The sequence below is a fragment of the Thamnophis sirtalis genome, unplaced genomic scaffold, assembly GCF_051295495.1.
Source record: "Thamnophis sirtalis isolate CommonGarterSnake01/CBP01778 unplaced genomic scaffold, rThaSir2_p1.2 scaffold_4, whole genome shotgun sequence".
NCBI classification, from domain to species: Eukaryota; Metazoa; Chordata; class Lepidosauria; order Squamata; family Natricidae; genus Thamnophis; species Thamnophis sirtalis.
The window spans coordinates 50,158,896-50,182,359 of record NW_028261384.1 but is presented as its reverse complement, the minus strand read 5'-3'; the positions used below and the strand labels follow the sequence as shown (position 1 = coordinate 50,182,359).

At 36.0% G+C, this 23,464-nt stretch overlaps 1 protein-coding gene across 2 annotated transcripts in view; it reads right to left on the bottom strand.

Annotated features, from left to right (window-relative positions):
- The window catches only part of RBMS3 (RNA binding motif single stranded interacting protein 3), a 463,288-nt gene that overhangs the window by 128,937 nt on the left and 310,887 nt on the right, over positions 1–23,464 (bottom strand). For both annotated transcript variants that reach the window (XM_087712894.1, XM_087712895.1), the window contains exon 5: positions 7,636–7,793. In XM_087712894.1, coding sequence (XP_087569020.1) covers positions 7,636–7,793 — 158 coding nt within the window. The remainder of the gene's footprint in view (positions 1–7,635; positions 7,794–23,464) is intronic.

Genomic DNA, 23,464 nt, shown 5'->3' with positions numbered 1-23,464 from the left:
AACTTTAAAGTGAATGGGGCTGTTTGTGATTAAATGGGACAGAGAACATAGAAGGATACAAGTGAACATGGAGGTAATCTAGTTCAACTACTTCCCAAGGCAGGAGTTCTTCCTTCTCTTTGAGAGCTGTCAGTGGCAGACATGAGGGAAATGTGGTGTGTGTGTGTAAGAGAGAGAGAGAGAGAGAGAGAGAGAGAGAGAGAGAGAGAGAGAAAGTTGGAGAGAGAGAAGAAAGAAGGAATGAAGAGAAACAAAGAAAATAAGTGGGTGAGGGGGACACAGGAAGGAAGGAAGGAAGGAAGGAAGGAAGGAAGGAAGGAAGGAAGGAAGGAAGGAAGGAAGGAAGGAAGGAAGGAAACTTATGATCACAATTGAGCCCAAATTTTTGGTTGCTAAGCAAGAGTATTGTTAAGTGAGTTTCACCATGTTTTCCAACTTGGCCATGCCCACCCGGTCACATGACCGCCAAGCCATATATATATATATGGAGCAGTGGGGAGGATTGAAGGCAGTTTGTCCCTGACGCAAGATTAAGGAGGGCGGAGAAACAGAAGCAGCAGCTCCAGAGGCAAACTCAGAGATGATAATTAAGCCCAGGTGGTTGTGGCTTGGCCCCTCCCAAGAGAGTACATAAGTGGAGAAGTTGGGAGAGGACATTTGGAGGACACAACCATTTGAAACAGTATTGGAAAACTCTGTCTGTCTTGTATCCATGCCTGTTAGATTTTGGATTGCTGCTAACTATTCTTGCATGTGAGTCTTGTCTGGGCCTTCAGCCAAAGGAGTCGATAACTCTGTGATTAAAGAGTGGCAAACACCCAAGCCTGTGTCTGGGTGATTCACAGGTCGGAGTGTCAGAAAACACACACACACACACACACACACACTCTTTCGTATATAAAAATTTTATCTATTTATTTATAAATATTTTTCAAATAATTCAAGGGAGCGAACATATCCAACACACTTTCCTCCTCCTATTTTCCCACATCAACCACCCTCTGAGGTGAGTTGGCTGAAAGAGAGTGGCTGGCATTCATGGCTAAGGCAGGACTTGAACACACAGTCTTCTAAAGATTGAATTGAATTATTTATTTGTCAGTGCACAACATATGAACAATGAGATTGGTTGAGTTCCCTCAGTGCACACCCCTCCCCCAAATACAATACAACTCACAATGAAGACAGAAAATCTTGCCCTACAAGTCCATTGTACTATGTAATTATGATGTTATTTCGCATTCAGGAGTCTGACAGTCCATGGATAGAAACTGTTCTTCTGCCTGTTGTACAGCTGGCTATGCTTCTATATCTGCTTCCCGATGGGAGGAAGGTAAATAGTATGGGTGTGAATCATCCCTGAGGATTTTCCTCACTCTTCCTCACTCTTCTAAGACAGCAAGCCCTAGCGATCTCATCTAGTGGTATCAGGAGACAGTCCACAATGTATTGTGATGTGCTCACCACCTTCTGTAATGTTTTTCTATTCGTGGTTTTTCTATCCATGATGCAATAATACTTTCTATTATGGACTGGTAAAAGGAGGTCAACAGTTGTTGTTCCATCTGTTTTTACACAAGACTTTAAGAAAATGGAGTCTCTGTTAGGCCTTCCTGGTCAGCTGAGTCATGTTTTTTTTTTCCAAGTAAGGTCTTTGCTGAGATGGACTCCCAGAAATTTAAAGGAGGAGACTCTCTCTACATAGCCACCCTCAATGTAAAGTGGGGCAGGTGCCTCTTTCTTCCTCTGGAAGTCCAACACCATCTCCTTGGTCTTGCTGATGTTCAGGTGCAGGTTGGTTTTTAGGCACCATGTGCATGTTTTTTTTATTATAAAGTTTTTTATTTTTTCATTTTCATAACATATAATCACATGTATAGTATTACATAACCAGCATCATATTGTATTATTAAATGTTTACATCAATTCATCTTAGCAACAACTCCAATAAACCAATTATTGGCTCTTCTGCTCTCCATATACCATATTTGTACTTTTTCTATTACTTTCTAATCCCTCTCTCCTCCCCCTCCATACCTCCTTTCTTCCCTCTCATCCTTCCCTTCTCAACTTCCCCTTCCTCTCTCCTTCTCCTTGCTCCCCTTACCACTCCTCATTTCTTTCCTCCTCTTCCCCCCCCCTTGCCCTCTCTCCTATCCCTCTATTCTTCCCTTACCTTTCTCCTCTACTTCCCACCATCTTATTTACTTGGTGTATTTCAGCTTCTGAGCAAGCTCCATTTTATGTTGATGATATTTATACATATTTAATTTTTCTCCTCCTTTTTAGCAAAAAAAAGGGTATAACAGAAAAGAATACACATATAGTCATTATGCTTTTAAAACCCCCCCCCACCTAATTTTAGTCAAGATGTAGACCTGGTTACAATTCCCAGATAGTCTCATCATTATCTTTATATAGTTATACATCCTTACATGCCCCAATTTGTGATTCTGTATTTTTGTCACAATAGTTTCCCATTGTAGGTATATTTCATATTCCCTCTTCATTTTTCTATACCTTGAATTAGATTACCCTTAGTTATCTCTAGATGTCAATCTTCACTGTTCAGTATTCATTATACTTCCCTTAATGTATTATATAAAATAACAAGCGGTAAACATATCACTTTGTCATGTTAAAGGTTCTATATATGTCCATGTTTCATAAATTTTGACCCATGCTTAGTTGTCCTTCTATTGTCATATTCACTCAATTCGCAACTCAATTTAATTATCATGTTAAAAAGGTGAATCACAAACCTCTGCTTTACAAGCTTCCCATAGTTTCATATTTATCTATATTCCATATATTTTAATTTTTATTTAGCTATCTTTCTATTATCATATTCAACCAGTTAGCAACTCCATTTATTATCATATTTAGGAATAAAGCCCTTATCTTGACCCAGATTGTTGGGGGCAATATGCTGACTCTGTAAACCGCTTAGAGAGGGCTGAAAGCCCTATGAAGCGGTATATGTCTAACTGCTATTGCTATTGCTATCTTAATTGTATATTTTCCCATATAGTAGTTTCTAGTTATCTGTTTTTCCTAGTAAGTCTTTTGTTCCACTTCTCTATTCCTATCTTCTCCCTTTTCTTTATTTTGACACATCCACTCCCTTCAAATTTCCCCAGGTCACTATCAAAAGAATATTTTACATTTCTCTTTGTTGGAGCATAATGTCCTGCTTCAATTTTCCTTATGCCTGTAACAGCCTCCAAAACCACTTTTGTCTACTTTTTTTCCTCCTTTTGTCGGGACACCTCCCCTTTTCACAATTTTCCCTACACCATTGCTGGGACAAAAGCAGTTTTTTGTCTGCTTTTTATTTCCCTACACTTCTACCCCTTCAATGTCTTGCCCCCCCTTCTTCTTTGAGTTCTTTTTAGCTATCTGCTTCTCTGGATTAAGAATTCTAATTAGGCTTGATTTTACTGATCTATGCATATTTTTAATAATTTCACATAGTTCTTCAAATTCCCAGTTTTTCATGATGTCCAGTTCCAAAGTTATAGTTAATTATACAGTTATGCAGTTCTTATTTCAGAGTTCTGTTCCACTTTAAGTTTATCTGCTTCAATTGCTGTGGGGAAAAAAGATAGGGTCATCTTAGTCTTTTATTCTACCTTAATGTCCAGCTCCAAAATTGCAGTTAGTTATACAAATCTTACTTCTAGATTCTGGTCCATCTTAAATTCAAGAAGCTGGGGCCATCTTAATCTTTTGCCAAGTGAAAAAAAGGAGGCAGAAGAAGAAAGCAAAACAAAACAAAAAAACCTTTGTATTTCCCAGTTTTTTGATTCTGTTATTATTCTGTTATTATTCTTTCCCTTACAGGGTCTAGTCTCTTGTAGCTGCTCACAATATATTACTTAGAATAAAACTGCAATGAGTTATATTCGGGTACTCCTCTTTGCCTTCTACTTTCCAAGTTTTGATTTATGGCAGTTGGTTAATTAAAACTTCACGCACAGTCAAAGTTAGGTTATCAGTTATCAGTAAGAAGAAGTGCTTCTTTTCTTCTTCTTCTTCTTCTTCTTCTTCTTCTTCTTCTTCTTCTTCTTCTTCTTCTTCTTCTTCTTCTTCTTCTTCGATAAATTTTATTACCTGCCTTTCATCTCTTCCATACCCTCTTGTTTCTTTTGCTTTGACAAAAAGTCAGCATCTTGTCAGCCATATTATAGACTGTCACTCTAACTCCAATTCAAAAGACAAATCTCAAACCTGCGAGGGCTCTGTTGCCTCCCCCTGGGTCTGATGAGATACTGTCCGCTTTGCGCCCCTCTGGGGAGTGGTTTCTGATCCAAATGGATCTCAGAATTGGTTTGTCAGACAGGGGTCATGTGAGGCTCTTGAGAGCCCACACCCCCAACGTCTGCCCACATGCATGGTTTTTGAACCTCCCCCTTGTACGCTGTTTTGTCTCCTGCTTTCCAGACTGTCCCTTAAACACTAGACCTAACTGGAAGGAAGGAAACCCACTATTTTAGTTGTTAAAGAATGGATTCAAGATATGTTTTCTTTATTAATTTTTGTTATGTCACCATATGCAAAAAAAAGAAGATGAAGAAGAACCAATATTTCTATATATTTATTTATATTTATTATCTATTTAAAAAAGATTTAATAGTAAATCCAACAGCAGTAATGTTGTAACAGTAGATTATTTTTGTCTTCTATAATTTCTTCCCTAAATTTATTTTAATCACTGTGTGATTCACATAATTTTTTATTGTACTCTCATTATTTTTTTATTATTTTTATTATTGTAATTTCCCAAAAATTTTTTTACAAATCTTTTTAAAATCTACTATTTCTGAACAGGTAAAGAGATATCATAAAAATAAACAATGTTTGATTTAGTATCTCTTTCAGGATAACTAGTAAAATTGTGTATCCAGTAGCAATAAAATTGGTGAATGCATGATTGCCAGAATTTCCCTTCATTTTCTTCTGTTTTCCATATGAGTTTACTAAAAAATGCCTTTGTGGAGGTTAATTTAAGATATATGACATGAGGAAAAGAAAAAAAAATCAATTCTTTACTTTTGACTTTTGCAGACAAGCATGTATTCAACTGTACTACAGAGTTAAATCTTCTTTTCTTGCAGATAATCATACACAACACACACCTGGGGAACAAGGAATCTTTTGCTATTTGAATTACGTTGGTGACATGCAATCATATAGTCAACATTGTGATTTTTGAAGATTTGAATGAGGCTTTTGTTCTTTTTGTTGCTACAAACAGAAGGAAAATTATCCTAACTATTTGACTGATAAAGCTAGTTCCTCTCTGAAGAAAAACAGTATATCCATTGGAATGTGATACATAGTTATATTATACAGTGTAAAAAGACATCTTGAAGAAAAATCTCCAGCATTGCTTGCCCTCAATCTTAATGTGAATACAGAAAAACTCTCTATGAAAATTATAATATGTCATCTTCTCTCTTCTCCAGATTCTGTTAAATGGATTTCAGTTGAAAAACCTGGCTTCCAAATGCAAGTTAATGTTCTAGATCCAGATCTCTCGCTAGCAAATTTTTAGTAAGGCAACTTAAATTGTATAAAAAGAAGAAGAGCACTTCATTCTTCATTTATTTGAATGCAGACAATGTTATCTCAACATTTTCTGTTTGTTTGTTTTATATCAAGGAAGAAAGATGAAGTTGCATTGCCTATTAACTTATGCCACCTTATTAGCATAGGGGAAGCTCACATTACCCATAAAGAAGTAAATATTCTGCTTCATACAAACAGATGAATGAATTAGCTGTCAACTTTCCCTCCACATCAAATATTTCTTACCATGTGGTGTTTTTAAAAAAATATTTTTTAAATCCAGGGTGATTTTTATTTTGTAACGAAGGTAAAGGCAGAATTCATACAAACAAAATGTCTGACTGGTAGTGCTTTTGATGTTGATTTTCAATTGATTCTTATTTCTTCTTTTTAGAATTATTCTTGAATCTCAAGATAGTTGCAAAAATCATAAAATTAAATCTAAATTTACCTGAATCAAAACTAAAGAAAATTGTGGAACATTTCAGAAATGTTGTAAGGAAAACTAACACATATGTGTGGAATAATAAACTGAGTTCCATATGTAACAAATTTAGAAGGAAGAACTAGCAAATGATTGGAGAGAAGCTGGATGTATTTATTCATTACAATTTACCTAATCTAATGCTGTCGTACTAAGTTGTACAGAACATTTTTTTAAACCAGACTATCTCATCTTTACTAATTTTAAAATAGATTTTTTATGAATCTTGATATTGCCTCTGAATGCCAACTTTGAAGAAAGGATACCAACAAAAAGAAAGGAAGCTAATATGCCATTATTTTCAAAGCTGATTTTATATATGTTTTATTACTAATGTGCTTTAATTGTGATATATCTCACTCTTATTTATTTTGCATTAAATTTAGTTGTATTCCCCAGGGTTTACTTAAAAGATGTATTGGGAATGTCAGCATATAACACTTCTAACCCACAAAATATACAACTGCCACTCAGATTGTTATAATTGTGAGTGTTACCCCTAATTATTTTTTTATATCTTAAAAATTTTTGTACCCTGGAAATGTAGAGGAAATCCTCGAAAATTGACTGAAATTGTGAATGTAACTCTGAGATCAGAAGTGCATATAGCACTTGGAAGAAGTGCAATGTCTGGCATGAATAACTTCTGGAAGAGTAAAGACATCGGCCTCACAACCAAATGTAGATTAGTTAACACAATAATTTTTCCAATTGCTATTAATGGCTGTGAAACTTGGATTGTGAAAAAGGCAGATAGGAGAAGGGTGGATGCCTTCGAACTGATGCTGGAAGTAACTATCATGTATACCGTGGTCTGCAAAAATAACAAAGAAGTCCTAGAATGAACCTCACCAAAAATATCACTTGAAGCCAAGATTGCCAAATAGAGACTGTCATACTTTGGTCATGTCATGAAAACGGACTCATTAAAAAAAAAAATTAGTCAAGCTGGGAGTGATCTGTGAAAAAAGGAAAAGAGGCCACCTAGCACCCACTGGCTAGGTGCTATAAAAGATAACACTGGTATGACCATGGTGGATCTGAATGAGGTGGTGTGAGACAGAGGGGCATGGAGAGTGCTGATCCATAGCATGGCCAAAGGCCAAGCACGACTGAATGGCTGACAACTATGATCCTGGAAAACCCCATTTCAATTGGCAAAATTTATAAGTGTTATTGAATTACTTATTCATTATATTTTACATTCATTTTTCCTATCTACTTTTTTCAATCTTAAATTAAGAAATAGCTAGCATAATCATATACACATTTTCAGAAAGAATGACATTTATTTCTCTTCATGTTGAAACTAAATTGCTATTTAATTACACCCAGTTATTTTACTATTATTTGACTAAATAAAATAAACTTTATTCTCAAGAAGTGATTTTTCAATTTTCTGGAAAAGATGTATTCATACATTTAGATAAATTTCTTTTAGTTACTTGAATTATTTTGCATGTTGTATGACTGCAAACCCTTTCAACAATAGCAAATATAGTCTTGCTACGCAAAAATAAATAAATCTAAAGAGAAAAGTAAATAAATTCCAGTACGCTAATAAAAAATCAGCTTTTTACCTGGCAAATCCAACTCCTCTACTGATGCCATTTGCATCTCTTAATATTCTGGTGGAAATGACATGTCCGAAAGGTTTAAGCATATTCTCCAACTCTTGCTCATCCATGGACATGGGCAAGTTTGAGATGTAAAGATTTGTGGGGTCTTGTTCTTGTTGCTAAAATAAAAGAAACAGTCCTCTTAGACCTTTTTCAGCTACGTTATGTCACAAGAGACACAAATATAAACCTTTTTAAGAAAAGGAAAGAGGTCAACTTTATATATTATCTTACAGGTGAATATAAATCCTATAATAAATGTTATAATTCAAAATAGATTTAGTCCTTTAAACAACACTGCAAATGCTTTTAATAACAATTTCACCAATGAAGAAACATATTTATAGGCAAGCTTGTGATCTGTGGATGAGTTGCAAACCATACATTACTATGTTAAAAAACTAAGATATTTTATGGGTTAGTGTTTGGGCCAAACAAAAATTAGCAAAAACTAATACATGTAGTTCTTGGTTAATGACCATTTGTTTGGAAACCATTCTAAGTTGCAAGAGTGTTGAAGAAATAGTACTTATATACCGGTCCTTCTATTGTGGTTCTATTGGCAGATCTTTATATTTTTTATTTTCCAGTTATTCTCTTTTCTATTCTGCTGTCTCCAGGTTCCTGCCATGTCCATTATCCAGACTAGTTTTTTGTCTTTCTTATCAACAGTTGTTAAGTCTGGAGAATGTGGCAGATGCCTATCTGTTTAAATTCTAAAAAGCAATTTAGCTTCTTCATGTTCTATGATTTTCTCTGTTTTTATAGTCCAACAATTCTTGCTTGCAGGAAAATGGTGTTTCCTGCAGATCTTCCAATACAATTCCAATTGTTGCTACTTTGTCATGCTGTTGTCTGTAATCCGTCTGTGTGATCTTGTGGCCAGTCTGTGAGTTCTTGTGGCCAAGTATTAACCAAGTGGTCTCCTGGTCGTTCAGCTTCTTTGTAGAGGTGGCACCTTACTGTCTGTTGTTGTCAATTCTATGCTTTTGTTTTTAAGGTTTGGTGTTGTTCAGCCAGAATTAGCTCCTCTGTCTCTACTTTAGCCATAACCAGATATTTTTATTATCCACTTTGCCTGTGAGACACACACACACACACACACACACACACACACAGACACAGACACAGACACAGACACACACACTCCTGTAGGCCAGTTTTGTCTCTGCAATACTAAATAAGCACTCCTTGTATACTGGCATGAATGTATCTTCTTCACTGCCCTTCAGATGTTATTATTTTTGCAACATCATTATTCTAATTGTTATCAAATCTACGTGCTATAATTAGTTTCCAAATTTTATTGTCAGCTAAGTGCTAATACACTTTATAGATGGAACAATACAGAAAAATATTTTTAACAAGAATATTATGGAAATCAATTAATTTCAGCCCTAACACAATACAGAAAAAATCTGTTTTGGAATTGTCAAATGCAATGTGCACTTTAAATACACACTATAAAATTACGTTAATTTTTCAGTTTTTAATTTGAGCAAATATCAAGAGTATCCTTAGATATGCTACATATTACACTTGTTTTAAACATTCATTGATTTTTTTTCAGCAATGTTTGATAGTTGGATGAATTTTCTTCTCATGTATGTCAAATTAATAAATATAATCCACTTGTTACTTTTATGACATTTTCAAGAGGCAAAGTAAATCATAGACGATTGTTTGACTTAATTAAAGTAGATTACAATAATACTTAAGTCAAATATTAAACCTTGCTATTTGTGGAGAAATCCTCACAATATACAGTATTATGTTTGAATCAGATTATGAATCAATCTATCATAATATAACAAGTGATATTTTGAAATATATAACAATGCAATTTTATAACTATGATGTCAATATATTTAATAGCAATAAACTAAATATATAAATTCACAGCTGAACAGATCAGGTCTTCCCCTAGAAGGTAATAAATAGAGATTCAGAAAGTCATCTTATAGAGTAATACCAAGGCTATCCATGCAGCATCCCCTAAACTGCATAATCGAATTGGGTTTCTTAGTGTCCTGAAGAAAGCACATGAAAGCTATGTAGTAAAACACTACTAAAATATGTACTGACAAACAAACAAAACATGAACAAAAAATAAAACAAGGTCATAAAATTCTTGATCAATCCCTTATGAGACATGATTTGCCCTCTTTAGTGCTTACTACTCTCAAATGATTATGAACACATCAAATGTTTTAAAATAACACTATTATGGAACAAAAAATCATTAATTAAGAAAGAATATGAAGAAAATCCTGAGTTTTAAGAAGAATGTCAAGAAATGCTTTTTTCTTTCTTTCTAGATAAAACAGGCTTCATTCTAAATGCAATAAACATATGATGGGAAGTATTACAGGAAACTTTTAACACACAGGTGAACCAAACAGTATGTGTTCTTCTGACAGAAATGATGTGAATTAAAATTAATTTCATCAATTTCAGCTCCTCAGGTTTCTCATTACAGGCAGATTAATGTATAAAATATCAATTTTATTTTACTAATTTATCAATTTACCAGTCTGGATCATAAGGTGTAGATTATAATTATATTTTTAAATATGCAAGACAAGTAACATATTATGTCCAGTGTTTTGGTTATATAGCTGTTTACAATATGGAAATAATAACATGGTATATATGGCATGTCAAGATGAATAAACAACTATGAGTATATAAACATGTTTCATTGTACTATGGTTATGTGTAATAATGAGAGGGAGACTAATAGAAGAATTAGTTATCAATAGCCCATGATACATTAAATAAAATTCAGGGCAAATTGCTGTATATTGAACAATGTATGTTAAATTTAACTAATAACTTTGAATCAATAAAAATAATCTGTTCTATGCGTGCTATTTCTAACATGCCTTGTAAGAAACCACCTTAACCAAAACAAACAAAAGTCCCATCTGGAATGTTTGAAAAAGAGACTTAGCTAATATAATATTAATCTAATTTTTAGGTCATCATGAAATTTAAAAAATATAACAATGTTAATTGTCTCTTTCACATGATCATCTCTGCTTAGACATTATGTAAAAAATTCTGGGCCAACAAATCTGCAAAGATAATTTGATACAGACAAGTAATAAAAATCAAAATACAGTTAAATATTTATAAAGTTTACAGAACTGTCATGTAATTGAAAGCCACAGTAGATCTTATTTTCTTGTGATATGATTCTATATTCTATATATATATTTAAAGAATATATAAAGAATATGACTTTAAATATATACCTTTCACCCTGGCCTGGCTGATAAGGAGTCGAGCTCTGTAGCTCAATGGTTAACACATCTGCCTAAGAGGCAATAGCGCACAGGTTCGATTCCCAGCAAGGGTATGGCTAGCTGATGAGAGCTAAATAGCTTGAAATAGATCTATAGTAGTCTCCCTTTATTTATTTATCAGCACAAATATAACACACACACACACACACACACACACACACAAAGCCAATATTTTTGCTGTTGCCTTTGTTACATTTGTGTTGTATTTGAGCTGATAAATAAATAAAGGAAGACTAGTATAGATCTATTTCAAGCTATTTAGCTCTCATCAGCTAGCCATACCCTTACTGATTCCCTGTATGTATGTATGTATGTATGTATGTATGTATGTATGTATGTATGTATGTATGTATGTATTCATCAAATGACTTGATGAAGAATAGCATAGGCGAGCAATGGCAAACCTTTTTTGGCTCGCATGCCATAATGGGGGGGAAGTGCAGTGGGTCGTGCATGGGTGTGCCATGCCCATAATGCAATGCGTGACCCCCCAGTGTGAATGCTCACATGACAGCTGTGGCCCCCCCATTTTTTCATGTTTTTTTCACACCCTCCCCAGGCTCCAGAGGCTTTATAGGAGGAAGGAGGGTGAAAACAGCTTCCCCCCCCGGTGACTTCTGGTTTGTCCGTTGGGTCATTTTTCATCCTCCAGAGCCTTCAGAGAAGCCTCCAGAAGGCCCCTGAAGGCTCCGGAGGCCTTAAACCGGCCCTACGAGCAAACTAGAGGTCTGTTCTTTCTGGTTTGCCCGTAGGGCTGGGTTTTTGCACTCCAGAGGCTTCAGGGAAGCTCCTGAAGCCTCTGGAGAGGGGGGCTGTTTTTCCCCTCCCCAGGCTCCTATAAATCCTCTGGAGCCTGGGGAGGGGGAAAATGGCTTTAAAAAAGGCGGAACTCAGCTGTCCAGCACGCGCATAGGCTAAAGGAGAATCTGCTGCTATTATTTTTTAAATTATGTAGAAAATGACTAAAATAGGAGTTGACCTCCAGATTTTTTGAATTGCAGTTCCTCAAACCTATATCATTAATGATGTAATCTAGAGCATATGGATATCATAAAGCTGCCTATCTCTGGATTACAGCTATAACAAACTGGTGTCCTTCTTTCCCATTTGGGGACATAATCGTGAACATTACTATAGTCAATGTCATGGAAAGCTACCAAGATATCATAAAAACAGAAACATATATTCAATTCACTGCAGATCCTTAGCCAAAACAACTAGCATATTTTTATCTTTAAACTAGCCTAAAAACCAGATTCAAAAAAGATATGATTAGAAGCAGCCTCTTTTTCTTAAACATCAGCTGTTTTACAGATAAAAAATCATGCAACATAAAGCCTGGAACCCGCAAAAACTCCCTGCTCATATGAAACTTTTTCCAGATAAAGTAATTCTGTGAGTCCAAAAAGAAAGACTCATAGAGACACACAACATGAATGGTAATATGTGAAGACAGCATGCAAAAATCTCATGCCAGATTCTCATCTCATGCCCAGTTCAGAAGCATCAAATTTGATGGAGGAGCCAACGTCGCAACAATACGGACGTGCAGTCTCGATGCCCCAAGACTGCAGCCGATATTTTTGCTGCTGAGTGGTCCAATCGGACATAAACTATCCCACAGAGATGGTGAACAGGAAGAATACGTCTTGCTGATCTCAGGGACATCTCAAAGTCCCTGATGGATCCAAGAGAAGTTCTTCAAGCTGGCAACAAAAAATCCAACCATTAGCTGATAAAGTCTGGGCGGCTTCAAAACGGAAGGATACAGAAAGAAAAAGTGTTTCCAGCTGGTGAGGAATTTTTACCATTTTAAAAGAGACTGCCTATAAAAAACTTAGTTAATTTAAATTTGAGAAGAGAGGAAATAAGCGGCAGAATTAAGCTTTGAATAGTTTTGGACAGGGGGTTATCTTACTTTTTAAATGCTATGTTCATGGATGGAATTTATGCAAGCCTTTTAAACCGAAGGGATTAAGTTTTCTTCTTCTATTTTTTTTTTATTATTCTTTGTAACCTATGGACTAAAATTCTCCTTCACTACTGTGGGTGTTTTTTCCCCTTTTCTTCTCTAACTCATTCAAGAATTTGACTTTTTGTTAACTTGGAATATAAAAAAGATACAAAAGGAAACAAAGAAAATTGTAAAAGAGGGAAAGAAAAACACTGCTACTCAGAGGCTGGAGTTTGTGTATTGGAAACAAAACACTCTTACTTTCCTCTCTGATTATTCTGGCTTGGCACTTCAAGGTCTCACTGTTTGTTTATAGAGAGTGACAAGAAGAAAAGCATACAGATGTTCCTTTGAAGTATATCTTTAACCAGAGAAAAGTGAAAATAAGACCTTATTGTGAATTTATGCTTAATCTTGTAAAAATCTTTCAAGCCAGGGCAGATGTGTTTGTCAGCTGGAGTTCACAACTTTAACAGCAGAAAAAAAAAATTGAGCCTGCAAAAGGTATTGTTAGACATTCAGAAATTATCAAATATATTTGAGAGAATGGAAAAGAAGTTGGAAAACCTAGAGCATCTAACAGTAAAACATGATGAAGAAATTGGAGATGTTTATCAAATGGAAAAAGTGGAGGTTAGAGTCCTAAAAACCGAAGAGAAAAATGACCATAAAGAAATTAAATCCGCTGATATCTATGGTGATTGGTTTGTGTCTGGAAAAGGAAAGAGTGGAACACTGAAAGAGGAATTAAATGGAGGGGAAATTTATCCCAGAGGGCAAAATACAGAAGAAAAAACAAAAGCCGAGGTGGCGCGGTGGTTAAATGCAGCACTGCAGGCTACTTCAGCTGACTGCTAGATCAGCAGTTCAGTGGTTCAAATCTCACCGGCTCAGGGTTGACTCAGCCTTCCATCCTTCTGAGGTGGGTAAAATGAGGACCCGGATTGTTGTTGGGGGCAATATGCTGACTCTCTGTAAACTGCTTAGAGAGGGCTTAAAGCCCTATGAAGCGGTATATAAGTCTACTGCTATTGCTAATAAAAAAGAATTTATGGATTTAAAGAGAGATATTTTATCAGCAACATCATTGATAATACCACTGATAATTAAAGATAAGCTGATTAAGGAAACAGAAGAAGGGCATCGAAATTACATGAGAGACTTAATAAGCAATGAGTTGCTAAGAGGAGTCCATACAAATTTGATTAAGGAGATGATTAGAGGACTGATATCACAAATGGCAGAAGACATGAGACTGTTTTGGTACTGGAAAGATGCAGGTTGATAGATGGAAGTGCATAATTTAAAACTAGTTAAACTTAGTGAAATTTAGTGACAATAGATATAGTCAAATAAATAACGATTAATGATAATAATATATACATATGTATCATTATGATAGGTAATAATTGAATATGAATATTTGAAAGGAAGATTAGAAATCTTTTTGGTTATATATAAAGGCTAATAAAAAAGAACTAAGTTAAATTTAGTTAGGTTTTGATTATTAGGGGGAAAATGTTATGATACAGGATACAGTCAAATAAAGGAGGGATAATGACAATAATGTGTGTGTGTGTGTGTGTGTGTGTGTATGTATGTATGTATGTATGTGTACAACATAAGGAAACTGGATGTAAATTGCAAATAGTGATTTGGAAAGGAGGATAAGAAAACTTTGTTATTAAATATTATGGATGCTTAGCTACAATAGGCCATAAGGATTCAGTGTTATTGTAGGATTTTAGAAATAGCAAATGAAATGCCAGTACGTGGTTATGTTTTACATCTTGATATATTTTGTGATGAAGGACATTTAAACAATTGTAGTCAAATGAAAATGGAGGTATGATGATGGTAATATGTATAGATATATGAGTTAAAATACTTGAGTTAATATGAATTATGGTTGATGACTGTGGAAGAGATGCAGGAAAGTTTTTTGTAAGTGATACACTTTCTACAGTATGTAAAAAAGGAGGATTCTTTGTGTCCTGTTTGTGTGTGTGTGTGTTTGTATGTATGTATGTATACATACATACTTTATCCTCTGTGCTTCAATTAATGAAGTGGGAAGAAATACAACCATTTTCATTTCTTTTAACAAACATTTCTTAAATGCATTACATATTATCTTGCATCCAAAATGGCACATTTTTTTTACTTATTTTAAAAAGTCATATGTATGTCCATCATAGAGCACAGAAAATATTTGAAACATTTTTTATAACTCCCATTAGGTTATTTCTATTCACCTCTGTGATATTCTGTAACATCTTTTCACTCTTGCCATCTTCTACATTTATTTTATGTCCTTATTTCATTCACTCTGTTAGGACATTCATCTGATGTTTTTATGCAGAAACATACTTTCTCTTCCAGCAGTTATGCTGCTTCTGATATCATGCAGTTTCATTATGCCCTTCATGGAATGGCCCTAGTAATCCCAAAAGTGGTGAAGCAGTGCACTCTGACAACAATTGTTTTAATTATTTTATACATCTATTGACACAAGTTCTGCTAGGACCAGAATTCCATCATCTTTTGTAAGTCATTGGACCTATTCGAATTCTGCTATACATAGATGATGAGATCATCATTTCTATATCTTGTGTATGGCTTAGAAAGAAATAAAACTGAGGAAACTGTATTTTGAAAAAATTCTGCTATCATTTGTTAACATTAGCATAAACTGGGTGAAATCCTTTTAAATATTCTGGGTCTCTTCAAATATTAGCACATTCCTTTTGTCTACAGAAGCCAAAGTCTATCAAATGCTATCTTATATCTTGATAACTGGAATATCAATAGGCATGTGTTGGCAGCTGTTAAGATATATAGAATAAAGTCTCAGAGCTACCTGTAAGTAAATTCTATTCTAGAACGTTCAATAAAATTTTTCTAAAGGTTTTGTTCAGCATAATCCTACTGATTGTCCAGTTCTTTTTTCAGGCTGATTTTATTCAGCCACACATACATCTTGATTCTTTTAACCATATTAAGGGCAGATTCACAGTATTGGTGAAGGTTTTAATATATTGCATAGTTGAGTCATAAGAATTTTACCCCAAAGTGCACAAGATAGAAGTGATATTCAGCAGATTCTGACCAGAAAACCTGGTAGCTGAAATTTTGAGTAGTTTGGAGAACCGGTAAATACCACCTCTGACTGGCCCCACTCCCATCTATTCTGTGCTTCCTGAGTCCCAGCTGATTGAGAGGAAATAGAGATTTTAGAGTATCCTTCCCTGCCATGCCCACCAAGCTACGCCCACAGAACAGGTAGTAAAACATTTTGAATCCTATCACTGGCACAAGAGATATACTTCCCTCAATAGAAGTGAAAGCCTCAGACACAACCCATCCTCCATTTTTTATACTTCTCCCTATTCAGTACTCAAGAAAGTTAAGACCAATGGAGAGGTTCACCAGAGTGGCCACACTTAATAATCCATAAGGATTTTAGTAGTTGGTACATTCCAATGATTCTCTGCCTGCTCAGATTCTTCCTAATCAAACTTAAGCAGCTACTTGGATAAGCAACAAAGCATTTCAAACTAACAAGAAAATAAGTTCAGTTGCCATGATTCAACTTCCAGACAATTCTACCTAGATGGCAGAATCTTCATCAACATACAAGAAATACAGTTATTGCTACAGCAATACACTTTTCATACAACTGAATCAGTGGTGGGTTACAACTGGTACGCCCCGGTACGCATGTACCGATGCCTGCTGGGAGCACCGGGTACTCTTCCGGTATGGTGGTCCAGAGGGCCCGGCCACCCGCCTGAGCTCCTTACCAGTATTTGAGCTCTTTGGTGCTTCCACGCACGTGCATGGAGCATACAGCACCTGCGCGATGCTCTGCCGAGCAGCTGGAGCATCGCGGAGGCCTCGTAAAGCGTCACAGGAGGTAAGGGCACATGTGCATGCACATGTGTGCTACACGCGTTCATGTGGTGGACACCGGGCCCCATTGCACCGGGATCCAGAACCTACCACTGAACTGAATTTTCAAACACATTTTTGAAAAGTGCTTTTAATTAATTAGCTCCTGTTTTAAAAAGTCAGCTGAAGGTTGGGGGGGGGATAAAAAATAAAAAAATGCAAGCAATAATTCATAATTAATTCAACAAAGAAATACCGTAAACAGTAAATTGAACAGTTTTATAGCAATAGCAATAGCAGTAGACTTATATACCGCTTCATAGGCCTTTCAGGCCTCTCTAAGCGGTTTACAGAGAGTCAGCATATTGCCCCCAACAATCTGGGTCCTCATTTTACCCACCTCGGAAGGATGGAAGGCTGAGTCAACCCTGAGCCGGTGAGATTTGAACCGCTGACCTGCTGATCTAGCAGTAGCCTGCAGTGCTGCATTTAACCACTGCGCCACCTTGCGCCACCAATATCAAGTTTAGATATTTCTATTTACATTTGACAATCCCTTGAGTTTCCTCCTTTTGAGACATACCCTAAACAATTTCTGGTTACAGACCTGAGGGTATACGCAAGATCTATAAATTTTCACCATTGAGAAAGTATAAAAATTTTTGAAAGAATTTATAAAGCTATATTATCAGTGACCTAGTGGTAAAGGTAAAGATTCCCCTCACACATACACAGTAGTGGTTCCCAACTCTAGGGGGCGGTGCTCATCTCCATTTCAAAGCCAAAGAGCCAGCGCTGTCCAAAGATGTCTCTGTAGTCATGTAGCCAGCATAACTGAACGCCGAAGGCACACAGGTTGCTGTTACCTTCCCACCAAAAGTGGTTCCTATTTTTCTACTTGCATTTTTACATGCTTTCCAACAGTTAGGTTGGCAGAAGGACCTAGTGGAGGGAGTATTAATTGGTATAAAATAAAATGGCAATGACTGTGTTACGGTTGAAGTGCTAAAAGCTGGTGGCCAAGATTTACACAAGATACTAGCAAAAGTATACTCGAGAATCCTCAGAGAAGAAAAAATACCCAGTGCATGCCCAAGATGATTAAAGAATTATTGCCCAATAAGCTTTCTTTCAGTCATCTACAAGACTTTCAACAAACAACAGCAAAAAGGATACTGAAAACATTAAATGATGCACAGCGAAAGGAGCAGGCAGGGATTAGAAGTGGTTATAATAACATCCAGGTTGTTCAAGTAATAAAAGGCACAACAAGTACAAGTCTCTGTGAATGACTTTCATTGACTTTGAAAAGGTGTTTGACTCGGTATTCCAGCAAGCAATAAGTAAGGCATTGCTCAAACAAGGAGTAGACACTGCTTAAACTTATTAAAAACAATATAAAAAAACAATGGCAACAATTTGCCTTAATGATCTTAAAGTAGAAACCAATGTAGAATGAGGTATATGCCAAGGAAATGCAATATCTCCTAACCTTTTCTCAGCCTGCCTTGAAGAAGTATTTTGCAAACTAGACTGGCAAAAGATGGAATAAAAATCAATGGAGCCTATTTAAATCATTTAAGATTTGCAGATGATGTTGTTCTCACAAGATCCAGAAGAGGTACAAAGACACATAAAAGAACTGTATGGAGCAGAAAAACCATTTGGCTTAAAAATAAACCTTGAAAACTTGAAAAAAGCCATATTTAATAAATTCACCAAAGAGGAAAAATTATATCTGGAGAAATACTACATGTACTTGACTACTACATATACCTAGGCCAAGGGATCTTTATGGAAGATGATACATAAATGAAATTGAATGGCATGTTAAATATGGTGGGCAGGCATTTGGCAAGCTAAGCATAATTTTCAAGAACATCCCCCTATGCTTGAAGAGAAAAGTTTTTAATCAGTGTCTGCTAGCTGCTCTAACATATGCTGTGAAACATGGACACTAACTTCACAATCCTTACAAAAGCTATAAGTGGCACAAAGAGCCATGGAAAGAGGCTTTCTCAGCATTGCAAGACAAGAGAAAGAGACCTGTACATGGATTAGAAAACTAAGTATACAATATCATCAAGAGAGTAAAAGAATTGAAATGGAAATGGGCTGGTGACATAGCAAAAAGAACTGACAGCAGGTGGACCAAGCCAGTCATGGATCCCACTTGATAAAAAGCATGCACAAAAGATCCCTAAAACAGCAAGTATTGTGGGCCCAATTGGCAAAAGAAAGCTCAGGACCATATTGGTTTGAAACATGTGGAAGAGGCCTTCACCCCGCAGTGGATAGACTGCTAAAATGACGGTGATGATGATGATTATGATGATGATTGATGACCATTTGAACAGCACAAAATAGAAACAATTATTCTATCCCAAATGATTTCTGCCAAAACAGATCAATTTTCCCCTGTATTATGTTTTTCTTGCATTGTTATAAGCCATAAATAAATCTGAGATTTTCATGCCTGGGACTTTTTCTTGGAATGCAGGGTTATGTAAATATAAATCAGAAAATTTGTCAACAAATGCATTTTCTCATGTTTATTTATTAAACTTGAAATGGATATTTGCAAACATTTAAAACTGCATTACAATGCAATAAACTATGTTGTATTTTAATATTCTACCTGACTTTTCACTCTCACGCACCCTCCCCCATCTTTGCTGCTCCTTCCATTTTTACACACTCATACTTTTATGCATTCACACTGAACTTTGCTGTGGCTTCCTTGCACGGTGGCATATCCCTGTGCACACTCTCTGGCCCTTGGTAAACCTCCTTGTACTGTTGCACACACCTTTCTCAAACCTTGTCATTCCTACCTTGCTCTCTCACAAAGCTCTTTGCATGTCTGCACACCTTGTTCATACCTTTCTCACAATCTTCCCTGATCCTTGCACATTCACACACCTCCATATTGTGCTTCTCTCATATCTCAGTGCATCCCTCTGTATCCTCTCTGACACTTGCCACTGCACCATAGCATACCTCCTTGCACCTTCCCCTACCTGGCAGCAGTGCTTGCCTGCCAATCTGATTGCAAGCTGCCAGACTCTTGGTGTGACTTGGTTGTGGGAAGCTGTCAGGAAATTGCCTCACCTAACAACTGTGGGATTTGGATAATAACAGCTATAGGGATTGCCAATGTTAAGCAATGCAATTGCATCATTTAGTGACAGAAATTGCAGTCCCAATTGGTGTCATAACTCAAGGGCTGCTTGCAGGTTTTTTTTTTTTCAGACAAAAAATTGTGTAATCTGCAATGTCTCCCTTTTTCTAGTTTTTACTGCTTCTTTCACAAAAAAAATACAAAGTTGCTGAAATTATTAGAAAACTATTTAATAACAAGTCTGCCACAAAACAGAAGCCCGAGGTGTAATATCTTAAAGCATTTACAGTTTTTTTTTTCAGTAGAGCCTTTCCTTGATTATTTTTTTTAATAGTGTCATTCTCAGTACTTGCAAAAAAATAATAACAACATTTAAATGATGGGAAAGGGGCCACAGGAAACTTAGAGTCTTATTCAGATTTTCCAGAAATCCTTATTTAGGAACACTTGGTATATTCCACTTGTCTAACTTCTATTTTTCTTTTTTTTAGTTTATCAGAATATAAAATACAAAGGAAAATAAAAATAATGGGAAACCACGGAACGAAAAAGGAACAAGAGAGAGTTTGCAATAGAAGGGAAAAAAGAAAAGAAGTATTCACTTCTGACTCTTTTTAGAATAGGAAAAGATAATGATTTCTCCCCTGGCCTTAGTCTAGATGGATTTTTATCACCGAAACAGGTCACTTCCTATAAATTAAAGAATCAACATCTAAAAATGAAACCATTGTGAGTGAGCTACCCTCCATCTCCTAAAAAAGATACTGTTTGTTATTGTACAGCCCCACAATTTTACTTCATGCCTATGAAGCAATCTAAGATGGGTGCAGAGAATGTTACAAACATTTTCACTTCCACACATTCTTCATATAATTTATGAACCAAAAAGATTAATGATTCATTATTAGGCTCATTAATCAAGAGAGAGGGGGGGGGGGACTAGGACAACCCTGTATTTTAAAGGATCAGTTTCAAGTCAATTAGAACTGTAAAGCTATTATACCAAGAAGGAGTTGCAATATTATCAAGGTTTCTCCAAATGAATTCTGAGTATAAAATAAATGCTATTATTCAGGAGATACTGAATTCTTAAACTTAATTCATTTTAAATTTGCACAATTGGGAATCTGCGCTACATTCAAATGTTGAGATTTCTCATTAAGGTTCTTTCCCTCATCCTCTGAATCATTAGCATTCACAACTATTCTTAGAAAATAAAGTTCTGCCCATGCCTAAGAAAAGTTCTGTTTCTCCAGTTTGCTTTTAACAAATTATTGAGGCAGAACTTGTACCAGCCTGCTTAGCAACTTCTGTCTGAAGAAACAAGAGAAGAATATAAAAAGAGCATGCTAATATCCCAAGCAGGATGAATAAAATTTGTCAATCTGACACACTAAAAAAATCCCAATAATTTAGTTAACATTGATCTCTTGGTTAGAGTTTAATTTTCTCCCTCTGCTAATAAAGAGTAAGTCACCTTCAAAGTTACAAAAACATGTGTTCTGCTTAAGGAACGCGAAATTCAGTGCCACAAGAGAAAAACCACTTTTCAGCTGTCATCCTTTAGTTTGAAGGACAAGATAACTAATACTTTGGTGCCAGTTACAATAAAGTCTACTTAATTCTTATGAGTTGCTCTAAATGAAAACTGCTGTTATTTGCTTGACTGCAGTTTTTATGGCTCTGAAAAAAACTCGAATAGTTTAAAATTTCTTTAGTGTGCACTCTTTCTCCAGCACACAACTATTACAAACGCTATTCATTTCAAAATCAAGTCATCTTTTTTCACATTAGAAAGTTTGTGTCTACTTTGTAAAAGATATCATTTGGATAGATAAATCTGTTGAAGAATGAACGCATTATGATATACCATGATGTTTCCTAAGGTTCAGGGGGAAAAGCTAATGTGTTAGAGAGATTTTCCAAGTTCAGCTCTGAAAAATGAATACTGCAGATTCATATTCAGATACAGATTAACAGACTTGGAAGGAATCTTGTAGCTCATCTAGTCCAACCCCCTGCCCAAACAGGCCTGCACCATTTTTGATGGATGGCAGTCCAATCTTGCAGGACTAGAAAGCCAGAAAGCCTGACTGATCAAGCCTGATGGAGCAAGGTAGGGAAACTGCTCCTGCTATTTACTGTTGTATTCATGAACAGAACAGAACAGAATAGAATGAGTTTGAAGGAATCTTTAACGTTATCTAGTACCGACATACACATACACATCGCTCAAGCAGGAGTCCCTACATCATTTCTGACAGATGCCAGTCCAGTCTTGTCTTGAAAGCTTCCAGTGATGAAGCAACTTCTGAAGGCAAGCTGTTCCATTTATTGATTGTTCTCATTAGTCAGAAAATTTCTTCTTGTTTCCAGGTTGAATCTCCCCTTGTTCAGTTTCCATTCTTTATTCCTTCTCAGCTGCTTTGAAAAATAGCTTGACCCTCTCCTCTCTGTGGCAGCCCATCAAATATTGGAACACTGCTATCATGTCTCCCCTGGTCCTTCTCTTCACTAGACTAGCCATGCCTAGTTCCTGCAACAGTTCATCATGTTTTAGTCTCCAGTTCCCAAATCAACTTGGTTGCTCTTCTTTGCACTTTTTCTAGAGTCTCAACATCTTTTTTATAGTGTGGTTACCAAAACCGGATGCAGTATTCTAGGTGTGGTGTTACTAAGGCTTTATAGAATGGTATTAGTACCTCACTTGATCTTGATTCTATCCCTCTGTTAATGCAACTTAGGATTGCATTGACTTTTTTGGTTGCTGTTGCAAACTGTTGGCTCATATTTAATTGGTTGTCTACTAAGAGTCCAAGATCCCTCTCACAGTTACTGCTATTAAGTTTGGTTTCACCTAGTCTATATGTGTACTTTTGGTTTTCTTGCCTACGTGTAAGATTTTACTTTTCTCTACATTTCAAAATTTCATTTTGTTAAATAGGGCCCAGTGTCCAAGTCTGTCAAGATCCATCTGGATCTTGTATCTATCTTCTAGAGTTTTGGCTATTCCTGCCAATGTAGTATCATCTGCAAATTTGGTAAGTTCCCCTTTATTCCCACATTTAAGTCATTTATGAAGATATTGAAGAGTAGTGGGCCAAGGACAGAACCTTGTGGTACCCCACTGCTTACTTCCCTCTATGTAGATGTAGTACCATTAAGGACTACTCACTGAGTATGGTTTGTCAGCCAGTTACAAATCCATCTGATGGTGATGCTATCTATCCCACTTTTTTCTAGCTTTTCAAGAAGTAGGTTGAAGTCTACTCTATCAAATGTTTTGCTAAAGTCTAAATATATTATTTACACAGCATTTCACTGGTCTACTAGTTTAGACACTATGTTGAAAAATGAAATAAGATTGGTTTGGCATGATCTGCTTTTAACAAACACGTGCTGACTTCTAGTTATTACGGTTCTCATTTCTAGATGTTGGCAGATCTGTTTTTTAATTATCTTTTCCAGTATCTTCCCGGATATTGATGTTAGGCTGATTGGCCTGTAGTTTCCTGG